At 47.6% G+C, this 13,396-nt stretch overlaps 1 protein-coding gene across 1 annotated transcript in view; it reads right to left on the minus strand.

The window, feature by feature from the left end:
- Positions 1-13,396, minus strand: part of SLCO3A1 (solute carrier organic anion transporter family member 3A1) — a 100,827-nt gene that overhangs the window by 1,714 nt on the left and 85,717 nt on the right. Inside the window, exons 5-9 of the mRNA XM_033167098.1 lie at positions 13,010-13,174; positions 8,631-8,829; positions 7,177-7,315; positions 2,630-2,805; positions 1,002-1,066 (exon numbers count right to left, since the gene is read on the minus strand). Coding sequence (XP_033022989.1) covers positions 1,002-1,066; positions 2,630-2,805; positions 7,177-7,315; positions 8,631-8,829; positions 13,010-13,174 — 744 coding nt within the window. The remainder of the gene's footprint in view (positions 1-1,001; positions 1,067-2,629; positions 2,806-7,176; positions 7,316-8,630; positions 8,830-13,009; positions 13,175-13,396) is intronic.

Raw genomic sequence — 13,396 nt, forward strand, 5'->3', positions numbered from 1 at the left:
ACTATTGGGAAATCATTTATAATGAGATAAAGAAGATGTTTAAGATGATGTTCCCCAAGAAACCTGAAACTTCTCTCTTAGGGATGACAGAAACAAATATACTGAAAAAGTTGGTTAATTTATTTATGTACGCAATGAACATTGTATGCTCAAAAATGGAAAAAGGATGAAGTTCCAACGAAGGAAGAATGGCTTATTAAAATGATGGAGTATGCGGAACTGGCCAAGCTAAGAGCAAAAATTAGAGAGCAAAATGATGAAACATTCTATGAGGATTGGAAACCCTTTGTAGAATATCTAAAGAACTATTATAATTGTTTGAAAACTCGAGGAGGATTTGAAATATGAGCAACAGTAGAAAGACATCAAGGCTAGTAATTTAGGATGTATATATGGACTGTAGTAAGTTAAAATATGTAGCATTAAAGGATAAACATAGAACATAATGGGGGGGATGGGAAGTCAATGGATAAATTAAACGTACTGTTGATGGTAAAGTATGTAAACATTTGAAAACTAAATGAACAAAATTTATATATAAGAGAAGAAAGCAAGAATAGCCATGCTGAATCAGGCCAACACTCCATCATCTTGTTCTCACAGTGGCCAACCAAATGCCTATGGAAAACCACAAAGCAGCATCTCAGAAGCGATATCATTATATCTGCTGGGGTCCCTAGAACATCCTTAGCATCTTCATCAGCTCCGCTAAAAGAGCTCTCTTAACTGTCATCTACAGCAGCCGATTCCATCAAGCTACACAGGAGAGAAATGGAATGTCCAGATCTTTCTATCAGTTCTGCTGAAAGACCAGCAACTTTTGGCTCCTCCTCTGCAAGATGTTCCAATCCTCGCTGAAGCAACATATGAGCTCTGCTCTTATGGAGTCTCCCCCTTGAGCTCTCCATGGTGCTGGCCTGGTCTAGTCTTTGCTCTTGCTGAAGTCATTGCCTAAAGCAGCAGAGCAGCAAGAGAAAAGATGAAAAGAAAGTTTTACTTACCCAACAATCGGAGGAGAAGGAAGAGAACTCCCAAAGCGTAAGACTTCAGCTCTGGGCTCACTGTTCTGTACAGGAGAAATTCAAGCAAACAAGATATATGTATATACAATATGTTTCTGTGTATAAAAATGGTTCCTTGCTCCAGGCTTTAATTAATGTATATGCACACTACTACCTCAGTTATATTTTGCTGTCAACCAAGATGGTCCCATCTTCAGAAATTAAATCATTAATGGGGTCCCTTCCCTACCACTCCACTTCCAGGTGCACCTTGAGATTAGAAAAAAGTTGCAGCTACCTGGTAAGTTAAGAAATCTAGCAGCATTGTGGACTTTCTCATTCACTGCTTGCAAATCGCAACCCCTTGTGAACCATCACGTAAGGAATTCACATTTTTTAATATGCTGGATATGACAGGAAACCTTTAGATTGGACCCTCTAGTTCAGTGACTTGCTTCCAACAGTGGTCAGAGTCGGAAGCCTCCAGAAAGGCCACAAAAAGGACCATTCTGTTTTCTGCAGCCCCCTCCCCAACCTGCTCCCAGTGTCTGTAGGTACTGAATTTTTCAAAGGAAGAAAGAAAAACTTTTTTTTTTTTAAAAAAAGATAGAACTTTGCAAGGAGGATAGGCAGTGTGAATGTGCAGGGAGAGGCGATAAAAAATAATAATCTATTGGCCTTGGGTCAAAAGTGTGAACATAAAAGCTTAAGACGAGTTTGATGGATCAGGTCAGTGGCCCACCTCTTCCAGCATCCTGGGCTGTTTATGAAGCAGTCCTGGCTCTTCTCGTATCTGCTATAGCGGCTGTGCTGGACAGGTCTCATGACAAGAGTAAGAATAATTGCCTTCCTACAGGAGCTGAGTTTCTGGCGGCCTCATCAGTCACCTAGCTTTCCGCTTAGATGAGGGACCTCTTTCCCATAGTTACATGTTTGGATTGGGATTGGCTGAGTGGTGCAGACAGCTGATTGGCCAGAGAATGGCAGATTGACAGAGATGTTTGCAGAGCTTTCTCTAACATCAAACAGAAGTATAAAATGCGTTGAGAACAGACACAGGAAAGAGTGTGTGGCTTTGAGATTTGCGGGCTTAAAAAATAATATTGACATTCTCCTTGGGAGGGCTGTGCACCAGTTTCCTCAGCGGAATAGTCTCCGCTGTGAGCCATGAAAGGGATGCTAAGTTTTGATGCAGCTTCAAACTGGGGAGTAGGATATCCAGATATAACCAGAGCCCCCTGCATTTGAAGTGCTATCATACCACCTCAGACAGTCATGGCTTAATTCTTAAGAATTCTGGATGCTGGGTTCTGTCAAGGCTGCTGAGAGTTGTTAGGACGCCCCTATTCCCCTCACAGAAGTACAAATCCCTTTTCACAGTGAACTCTGGGAATTGTAGCTCTCTGGGGGGAATAAGGGTCTCCTAACAGCCCTTAGCACGCGTAGCAAACTATAGCTCCCATGATTCTTAGGGGGAAGCCATGGCTGTTTAAAGCATCACAGCTCTTTAAATGTATGGTATGGATGCGGCCTTCAGCTAGTCACACTTTCAGATCAATGTCTGCTTTAGCTCCAGCGGCCACCTTTTCTGTCACCACCACAGTTCCCAAACACTCGAAGGCTCTCACCTGATGAGGATGATGACGGAGGGCGTCTGAGCCATGGCTCCGATCATGCTGCAGAAACATATCACACAGAGGAATGTCAGAAAGGCTTCTTGGCATCCTGGGGTTGGGCACTTCCCAGGAACGACCGTGGCATTCTCCGCAGGGACCAGACCGAGGCATGTGCAACCCGTGAGGTTCTGGAAGACAAAGCCCAGCTAAGGAGGCTCAGCTGGCAAAACAGAGCAGCGGATTTTCTGCTACAGGGTGTGGACATGCCACTAATTCTAGTTTGGGAACCATGGAAAGGAAAGAGGGCCATGGGGAGCTTGTAGCCTGCTTGCAAACTGTATTGAACTATGCTCTGGCTTCTGAGAGGCACTGCCAACACACCATCACATACCCTCCAACATTTCTTCGATGAAAATAGGGATGTCATATTTAACAACAACAACAACTTTACTATTTGTATCCTGTCCATTTGACTGGGTTGCTCCAGCCACTCTGGGCAGCTTCCAACATATATAAAAACACAACAGAACATTAAACTAGGATTGCCATACCATGAGGTCTTTTGGGTTGTTGAGCTTTTCTTTTCTTTTCTTTTGAAAAATCTCCCTGAAAAGATCACTGTCATACATCACAATTTTTGGAAATCCCTGGTATGTCCAGGAAAACTCAGATGTATGGCAGCCCTACATTAAGCATTAAAAAAATTCTCTATACAGAGATTCCTTCAGATGGCTTGGGGGTTGGATAACTGAAGTATGCCTATGCAACCTTTTGCACTACGGACCTGGGTTTCGATATCATTATTAAAAAGCAAAATTCTGCGGCTGTCTCCATAAAGAGATTCTGCACTCAGGATTGTGCTCTGCACTCCTGTGAGGATCACATTGGGCCTGAGTGTCAACTCTGCCACTGCAATATTGGCCGTAAAAGTCAGACAAGAGGCAGGAAAATGGGAGGTACACACACACACACACACACACCCCTCCTGCATCTGCCAAGGGACAGAATACGGCCATCTTTGCTCTAGTGGTGTGCCATTCCTTTCGCCTTTGTGGTTCTCCCTTTGGCTCTTTCAAGTCTTTCAAATAAGCACGACTGTGAGAAAATTACCATTAAAAAAAGAAAAGAAAATTACCATGGGTTGAGACCCCTCGTGAATACAGGGATAAAAGGAAGACACTGTGTCCCTGCATTAGGCTAAACCATTTTCAAATTAAAGCTTCTAATTACTTTCTGATTTACCCCCCTCCCCACTTTTCACCCACTGCTCCTAATTATGCCAGAGTGCATTAAAAAGAGTAAATTTGCAGCCTCATTTCAGAACCTCAGAACAATGAAGAGGCAAAAGATACTGGTTTGTGATGTTAACTCCGTCTCTTGCAGAAAGTCAGGAATCAGCAGCAGTAGGGATAATAACAGAGGGGCTTGTCTGTCTGTCTGTCTCTCTCTCTCACACGCACACACACACCTTAGAAGGGGAACAGACAGCTTCAGCTTTACAGGGGATTTGTTCAGGGGCTGAAAGCCAGAGACAGGCAAGATAAGCTTTATCAACGTGCAATCAGAAAGGGAAGAAAGTGGCTGTATTCCCTTTGATCTCCCAGCCAGTTGCAAATATCACGAATCTCACTCCTGGTCCCCTGCTCATGTTCTTCAGGCCCCCCCCCATTCTTATTATTTATTAAATTTCCGAGGATCACAGGGAAATGTACAGTATTAAAACAGAGAAATTCATACCCTAGCAACAAAAATTAAATAAATAAACCCACCCCACCCCCCAGTTTAAAAGGCCATAGATGGCATAATTAGCCAAAGGCCTGGGAGAAGAGAAATGTTTTTGCCTGGTGCCTAAAGATGTGTAATGAAGGCACCAAGCCAGCCTCCCTGGGGAGAGCATTCCGCACATGAGGTGCCACCACAAAAAAGGCCTGTTCTTGTGTTGCTACTCTCTGGTGGTTCCCTCACTGTGAGAAGTGAGTTTACAGAGAACCAGGCCGAGGGCCTTCTCGGTTGTGGCACCCGTCCTGTGAAACACCCTCCCACCAGAGGTCAAGGAGATGAGTAACTATATAACCTTTAGAAGACACCTGAAGGGAGCCCTGTCTAGGGAAGTTTTAAATGTTGGATGTTTTACTGTGCTCGATGTTTTAATTTGCTGGAGGGTCGGCATATAAATACTACCACTACTACTACTAATAAAAATAATAATTGAGGGCACTAGGTTAGAGAAGGCTGCCTTAGGAGAACTGGTGCATTCTTTGGCAGTGACTATGGCAGACCAACACGGCTACCCACCTGTAACTGGTGCATCTTTTGCTATTCAAAACCCTTGTCTGACAGGTTGTAGGAGTACACACAGCAGAGCTTTGGGGGTCCCAAGTACAGGGGCATAGCTAGCAGCTCGGGCATCCGGAGGCAGGCTGAGTCGCCCATGGGGGTGGCCCCCGCAGTGTAGCACCCGGCGTGCCCCCCCAGCTACGCCTCTGTCCGAGTGGAGAGGTTTCCATCTGCCCTCAGAGTGAACTAATAAGCCCCTATTATGTAAGGTAAAGGTAAAGGGACCCCTGACCATTAGGTCCAGTTGCAGACGACTCTGGGGTTGCGGTGCTCATCTCACTTTACTGGCCGAGGGAGCCGGCGTACAGCTTCTGGGTCATGTGGCCAGCATGACTAAGCTGCTTCTGGTGAACCAGAGCAGCACATAAAAATGTCGTTTACCTTCCCGCCGGAGTGGTACCTATTTATCTATTTGCACTTCGTGGTTTCGAACTGCTAGGTTGGCAGGAGCAGGGACTGAGTAACGGGAGCTCACCCCGCCGCGGGGATTCGAACCGCCGACCTTCTGATCGGCAAGCCCTAGGATCTGTGGTTTAACCCACAGCGCCACCCGCATCCTCCTATTATGCAGAAAGGCATAAAAGACAACACAAAGTCTTTGCTTCCTAGTTTTTAAAAGTCTTTCTAGCTATTCTGGGAAGAAGGCTGGCTCCAATATGCCTTTCTCCGCTGTGCCTTGAAGCTTACAATCTCCTGCTTTTCCAGAAAGTTTTCATGTGGCCCCCCTCCACCATGCTTTCACTCTTCTGGCCCCAACAGCAGTGTAGTGGCTAGAGGCAAGCTCCCCGCGGCTATTATTCATGCAGCAGCAGCAACAACAACAAAAGAGGTGTCTATCCAAACACTGCCAAAAAGTGACAATGCTGTGGTTCCCCACTGGTGTGTCTGAAGAGGGACTCTGGCTCTCTAATGCATGCTTGCCGAAGGAAAGAGTGAGGAAGGCTTTTGATGATATCAGTGGACGAGGAATATGCCACACAATGGCATAATGTGATAAAGGAGGAGCAGAGGAGAATGGGGATAATTGGATCTGTGAGCTTTCAGCTGCACAGAAAATCTGCTGTGCTTTTCTTCCGCTTTTTGTGTGTGCATTTAGTAAGTTCTCCAGAAGAACTGAGCAACATTTTCTGAATGTGTCGCAATCTGGCTGTTGCTTCCTAAGGATCCTGGGAGATGCAGAATTGCTTTATTTCCTGCCAGGAGGACTTATTCTAACTGAGTCGCCTTGAACTGTTAAGTTATTGAAATATCTAGGTCTAGATATACACACACACACACACACACACACACACACACACACTTCTTAGTCCTTAGATATCAACTCTGCCTTGTCCACACACATCAGTCATCTTCTTTCTAACAAAATATCAGGCTTTGGAGAACAAAGAGAAATTATTCTCTTTGTCAAGCTTTTAGAGATTTGCTGAATTCACAACCTGTCATTGTCTCTCTCCCTCTCTCCAGAGAAACGTTGAGAGAGGATATGAAAGGGGTTTGGGGTGGGAAGGAGGATGAGGGAGATGCAGCTGAGGAAGCAATTATATCTGGGCACAATGAGCCTCCGGAAGAAGAACAGGCTCCCTTTGCCAGCAATGGCTAGCAAGCTCTTCCATGGCCAGCTGCTCCCCTCCATCCTGAGGGCTGTGCCCAGCGCGTTTGACAAAGGAGAATTTCCCACCTGCTCATGCCACTGATGTTCACCAGCACCTCTCTGTTGGCTCCATTCTCCCTCTCTTTGTTTTGAGGGTTGGGCCACTAGATGAGGCTCTGTCCATTTTGTTTAAGGCAAGAGCGGGGAGTGAGGGCCACATTCCTTTCTGGGCAGGGCTTTGTGCAAGTGATAGGCGGGGACAGAGTATAAATGGGTGGAGCTACGAATGTCAATCTTACATTTGTACAGTTGGTGAGTTTCTATGCACACTCACACGCCCTTCTCTGTATGCTCCATGTGGAGAAGCAAGAGGCACCGCCAGAGTGCAAAGACATACGTACTTCTCAAGTGTCCCGATAAAACCGGGATATCCCACTTTTTTTATCGACGGCCATTTTGGGTGACACAATCTCACCCTGAAAAAAGCATTTTTTTTGGGGGGGGGTGATCTTGCACAGTGCCCCCAAATGCATTTTGTTTTTTTGTAACCGAATGCTGCAATCCACACGGGGACCTTACGGTGAAAGGCAGGTAAGAAATCCAATCAACCAATGAAAGAAATATGGATTACCATGGTACCGCATCCAGCAAAACAGGCAGATAAGTACGTGATCCCGTCTGCCCCACAGACCGGAGTGAAGGAATCAGTTTGGCATTTACAGTTGTTATTGCAGGCGGAATAGGGTGCCAGGATGGACGATGGTCCTGATCTGGAAGAAAGTGGGTGGGGGTGGGGTGGGGGTTAAGGGGAGGGCAGCAGTTAGTCAGAAGGAAGCGTGACTCCGAAGCGTTTCTTTCCTAGTGAACCTTTCCTCCCCAAAAGTTACACCCAGGCCATATTCACACCATAATTTTAAGCAGTGCTATTTTTCTAGAGAAAGACATGTTGAAACTCACCATGGTGCCCACCTGAGAGGTGGCAGAACTGAGTTCGGGTGAGTTTCAGCTGGAAAAAAGGCCTCACTTTGAAGGATCCTGTGAGGTGTAGTCTGTTAAGGGTGCCAAGACCCCTATTCCCCTCCCAGAGCTGCAATTTGCAGAATTCCCTATGAAGAGGGACTGATTGTTAAACCACTCCAGAAACTGTAGCTCTGGGGGTGGGGTGGGGTGGGGGGAAATAAGGGTCTCTTCACAACTCTCAGCCCCCTTCACACACTACACTTCCCAGGACTCTTTTGGGGAAGCATCATTGTGCAAGGTATGACACCGTGGTATTATGGTCTCAGACTCTTCCTTGGCTACTGATTGCATGGAAGACAACAAAGAGAACAGAAGGAGCTTAGGGTCCCAAAGGTTAGGGATAGCCATACTGATCAGTAAGAGGCAGATTTAGGGCAGGATGACCGGTTCCCCCACACAGCATGCAGGGGCCAAGGGAGTGCCTTCCTGAGGTGTGAGGGCTCTGACAGGGTCCAAAACCCAGCTTTGGGAAGACTCTAGATTCCTCACACATCCTTCCCAAAGCCTGGCTTTGGGGCGCAAGGGCTGGCTGTGTGTGTCAAATTTTGGACTCGCACAGGGCGCCATATTACCAAGGCCTGCTCCAACATCAGCAGCCATCTTGTCTCATAATTGGAACATGTGCATGTTGGGAAATCCAGGAGCAGCTAAAGGCTCTGTTGGAAGCCAGCCCATAGCCAGTCCTACCTGCATCTAGGTTTTCTAACTATACCTTCAGGGTCGCTGGAGGAAACACCCCCCCCCCCAGATTAGACCTCTCTAGTTAGGATGGCCAGATGAAAGAAATCCAGCAGAGATTCTGCTCTTAAAGGTGCCAGGCCACCCTTCCTCTTATCCTCAAGGAGCAGCTCAGTCACAACCTGACCTGTTGGATGCAGCCCTTCCTTCCAGGTTGGGACTTTGGCCTTTTCTCTTCTTAACATCTGGACCAAGCACAGGAGCTTATCCATCTGGTAACCCAAAACATCTGAAGGGCACTGGGTTGGCAAAGGATGATAATGGACATGGAGGAATAAACCCCAGGAGTGTTTCTGGCTCAAAGTCCGTTTCACGGGTCATACTCACTTGTTTCCATAGGGAACAGTGACCCCGGCCACCGGTCCTGTGTCACAACCCAGGAACAGGAATGAGACGTAGCAGCCTGTGGACACCAGGTTGACCAGCATAGCCATACGGATGGCTCCGAGAGCAGACAGGCTCAGCTTCTTGACTAAGAGGCCTCCCAGGAAGATGCCCAGACACGCACAGGGAATAGCTGTCATGCCTGCACAAAGAGCAAAGGGGTTCATAGCTTCCATTTCAATTTGCCTCAGTCCTTGTGCACGCAGGTGTGGAAAACCCACTTCCTGAAACATTAGGAACCCTTAAAAAAAATTTAAAAGCACTTACGGTGCTACCTTGGTTGTCGAATGGCTTAGTTGTCGAACAAATCAGCTCCCGAATGCCGCAAACCTGGAAGTGAGTGTTCCAGTTTGCGAACTTTTTGGGAAGCCAAACATCCAATGCGGCTTCCGACTGGCTGCAGGAAGCTCCTGCCGTGCCTTGGTTTTCGAACCATTCCGGGAGTCGAATGGACTCCTGGCACAGATTAAGTTCAACAAGCAAGGTACCACTGTATTTATATATATATATATATATACTTTATATTATTAGAGAGACAATGTGGTGTAGTGGTTAGAGTGTCAGACTTGTGGGGGTTAAATGGGGAAGGTGGAAACCATGAGTTCCTTGGAGAAGAAGGTGGGTCAGAAATGTAGGGAAATAAATATAATTTTAAGTTCTTTAGAAAATAAAAAACCCCAAGTTTCTAGACCTTAAGGCAGGGGTCAGCAAACTAAGGCCCAGCAAACTAAGGCCCAGGATGTGGCCCCCTAGGCTCGTAAATCCAGCCCACGGACCCTGCCGCCCACCCGGTCAGTCCCCGCGTGCTGCGGACACCTCGCCGCACGGGGGCTGACTTCTGCAATGCTGGCATGGCTTCTGGGTGGGAGTTCCTGCAGCCAATCCAAAGCCATGCCGCCTGTGACTGAGGTAAACCCGGCATGGCCATGGATGGAGAGGCCAGCAGGTGGGCGGTGCCATGGGCAGTGTGACGGGAGCGTCGCGGGGCTTCAGCCAGAGCTTGGCGCGCCTGCCGACAGGCCACAGCATGTGGTGCACACCACCTGGGAGCTCCACAAGGACGGGCCGATGGAGTGGCTGCTGCTCGTCAACAGAGTGCGTTCCTCTTCCAGGTCCGGAGGCAGCTGTGAGGGTATTTATATTTTTCAAAATATAGTCCGGCCCCCCACAAGGTCTGAGGGGCAGTGGACCGGCTCCCTGAAGAAAATGTTTGCTGGCCCCTGCCTTAAGGATTGGATGATAGGACTGAGATTATGTGGGCAATGCTGAGTGGCATTACAGCAACTGAGAGGGTGGAATGGCTTTCGTGTGGGATCCTTCGCAGCTTTCAAAACCTTGAGAATTCCCCCCCCCCCGCCCCAATTATTATTATTATGACATTTCTATCCTGGCTTTCCTCCAAGTTGCTCAAGGTGACATACATGGTTCTCCCCCTCCTTCAATTTTATGCTCACAACAAACCTGTGAGGTAGATTAGTCTGAATAGGGATTTGAACCCTGGTCTCCCAGGTTCTGGTCTGACACTCTAACCACTACAACACACTGGCTCTCTGCAAACTGAATGTGTTCATAACTATTGAAGGTTGCAGGGAACTGGTTTTCCTCGGTTTTCACATTGTGGGGAATGGCACAATTCCATGAAAGTGCCGAAAAGTTGCAAAATGCAGAACTCAGAGGTCAGTTTTGTGAGATCCTTGGTTGTCTTTTTTTTTTAAAAAAAACAGCAAGATCCCGGACCTTACAGTTTTCAGAGATATGCTTGAAAAACTGGCAGCAAGACTTGCTGAAACATCTGTAGTCAGATGGGTTGCTGAACAGCATTTCCAAGGCTAAGAGTGTGGATGAATTGTGGAGAAACAAATATATTAAAAATTGCAGGGTACATTAAGCAAAGTGAGAGCAACCTCGCCGTTTGGTCTCATGTGCTTAATTTATGCAGGTCTCGGGCTTTGACAATTTCTTGTTTCAGAGCTTGGGTCCCTTTGGCACAGAATTGAAAGGCTAGCACCTGATTAAAGAAACCCGAGTTGATAAATGGCATGAGTTTGGGTCAATTAATTTAATCTGTGTATGTATTTGCATATGAATAAAAAGGAACACAGAAAGCATAGCTTACTATGAGAGCTGGTGTGGAAGAATGTTTTGGAAAAGATGGGGTGGGACTGCTTCAAATCCCAGCTCAGCCAAAAAGCTGATGGGATGAAATGGGGGCAGTCCCTAAGCATAGCCTTCCTCGCAGGGCTGTTTGTTTGGAGTATATTTGAAGGGACAGCTGTTTTGTTTATTTACCTATTCATTCAATTTATACTCCATTCTTTCTCCTGAAGGAGCCCAGAGTGCCAAACACATCAATAATAAAACTACTTCTTTTTAAGAGCATTTTTAAAAAGTTGTTAAAAATATTCCAAAACAGTTAAAAACATATTCTTAAACGGTGAGAAATTGTCAGTGTTTTCTAGCCATCAAATGACAGGAACCCCCCTCCCCATTCTTCCTCAAAGTCAGCAATGAGGGAGACAGGTGCACCTCACCAGGGGTGGAGCTACCTGCCCCGGCACCCGGAGCGGTGCAAGGGTGGGGCTAGCTGGTCTGCAGGGGCGGGGCTAGCCGTCCACATGGTGAACGTTGAGAGGGGTGCCGCTAGCCACCCACATGACGAGTGTTGGGGAGGGGGCGCCTCTAGCCGCATGCAGCAGCATCGTCCCTAGTAGCCCGCTGCCCACGCAGTGAGTGGGTGGTGGTGGTGCGAGGATGTCACCTGCTGTCATGACTGACACCTGGTGCACACCGCACCCCTGGCACATGACTCCCTCTGCCCGTGCAAGGGAGGGCATTCCACAAGTGGGGAACCACCACTGAAAAGGCCCTGTCATGGGTCAATACCAACCAGGCAGCCGCAGTTGAACTCTTGACTCAGAGAGAGCCACCTACGTTCCAAACTTGAGTATAGTGGTACCTTGGTTTTCAAACACCTTGGTACTCAAATGCCTTGGCTCCCAAATGACGAAAAACCCGGATGTAAGTATACTGGTTTTTGAATGTTTTTTGGAAGCCGAACGTCCGATGTGGCTGTCAGCTATTGTTTCTGGGGTGCCTCCACCAATCATTTTGAACATTTCTGAAGTCAAACAGACTTCCAGAATGCAGTGGTGGAGGAAGCCTCTTCACCACCCCCCTGGGGGCGGGGCGTCATGACATGTGTGTGCGTCGTGACATCATGATGCACGTCTGCACTGCACATGCCCGGAATTTCCAGGTATGCGTAGTGCATCCCGGCCAGTGCTGCAGCTCCCGTGGTGAGCCGGCGAGTGAGCGGCGGGTCGTGGGGCTGCCCTGTCTGTGCTGCTTTACAGACGGGGCAGCCCCACGACCCGCCGCTTGCTTGCCGGCTCGCTTGGTCGCTGCGGGAACAGCAGCGCTGACTCGGTGCATCCGTGCCGGCACTGCTGCTCCTGCGGCGAGCGGGTGAGCGAGTGGCGGCTTGTGGGGCTGCCACATCCGTCCATAAAGAAGCACGGACAGGTGCTGGGCGGCAGAGGGGTGGCAGGAGGGGCCGGGGAGTGTCACCCCCCTCCCCTGGAACCCGGGGCACCCCCCTACACCCCGTCCTTCCTACGCCACTGCCAGAATGGATTAAGTTTGGTGCTTTTGTTTTTGCTATTTATTTTGAGTTTTTGTTTCTGAGGCTTTTTCTGTTACCGTAATTTGTTTTTGTGACTGTGTGGAACCCAGTTCAGCTACTGATGGAATGACTGTGTGACTGAGGAAATGGATAAAAGCCCCCCATCCAAACAATGACTATCATCAGTGCAGGTAAGAAAAAAAATAATTTTAATTTTTATCATATACAATGCTGTCTTGTTCATTTTATAGTACAGTACATTGATTATTGCTTTCATTTTATGGATCAAAGGTCTCGTCAGTAAAATTCATGTTAAATTGCTATTTTAGGGGTTGTTTTTAAGAGCTTGGAATGGATTAATCTGTTTTGCATTACTTTCTATGGGAAAGCATGCCTTGGTTTTGGAATGCTTTGGTTTTGGAACAGACTTCTGGAACAGATTACGGTAAATTTGAGAACCAGGGTACCACTGTATTCATACCAGAGTGAAAAGGGTTATGCGAGCACCAACCATCTATGAAGGCCATGGGACTGTTTCTGCATGACTTGTGAGCTGCCAAGCTTTTGCTGCAAGCCTGGGATGGCAAAGGCAAGGAACAGGTTTATGTGGGCATGGGTGTAAGCAGCACAGCATCTGGCACCCCATAATATACCCCGAAAAGAACTATGGCCCAACCGATGGCCTGCTCTGGCTACTCACCCAATAACTGGTTGGCGGACGATGTTGTGAGATTGAATTGCTGCTCCAGGTATTTCCCCAGGAAAGCCGCAAAGCCAGCAACCACCGCGATCTCCATGCACGCCGCAAGGACAATGCAGGTGAAGACCGGATTGGAGAGCAAGTGCTTGGTTACTTTAGGGATCACTGAAGAAGAGAAAAGAGAGGAAAGGGGTCTTCAGAAAGGGGGCTACCTTCTGAGCTTCCCCAGATGCCCTCAAGAAGGTCTTCCCCAGCTTCTAGGCATCTTGGCTCACAATGACCTTGCTGAACGGAGATAATTGGAGTTGTGGTCCAAAACGTTTAGAGGATGCCAGGTTAGGGAAGGCTGCCTAAAGACATTTCCCCAGCTGTGTGGCAGCTGGTTGC

Source organism: Lacerta agilis, chromosome 13, assembly GCF_009819535.1.
Source record: "Lacerta agilis isolate rLacAgi1 chromosome 13, rLacAgi1.pri, whole genome shotgun sequence".
In the NCBI taxonomy this organism is placed as follows: domain Eukaryota; kingdom Metazoa; phylum Chordata; class Lepidosauria; order Squamata; family Lacertidae; genus Lacerta; species Lacerta agilis.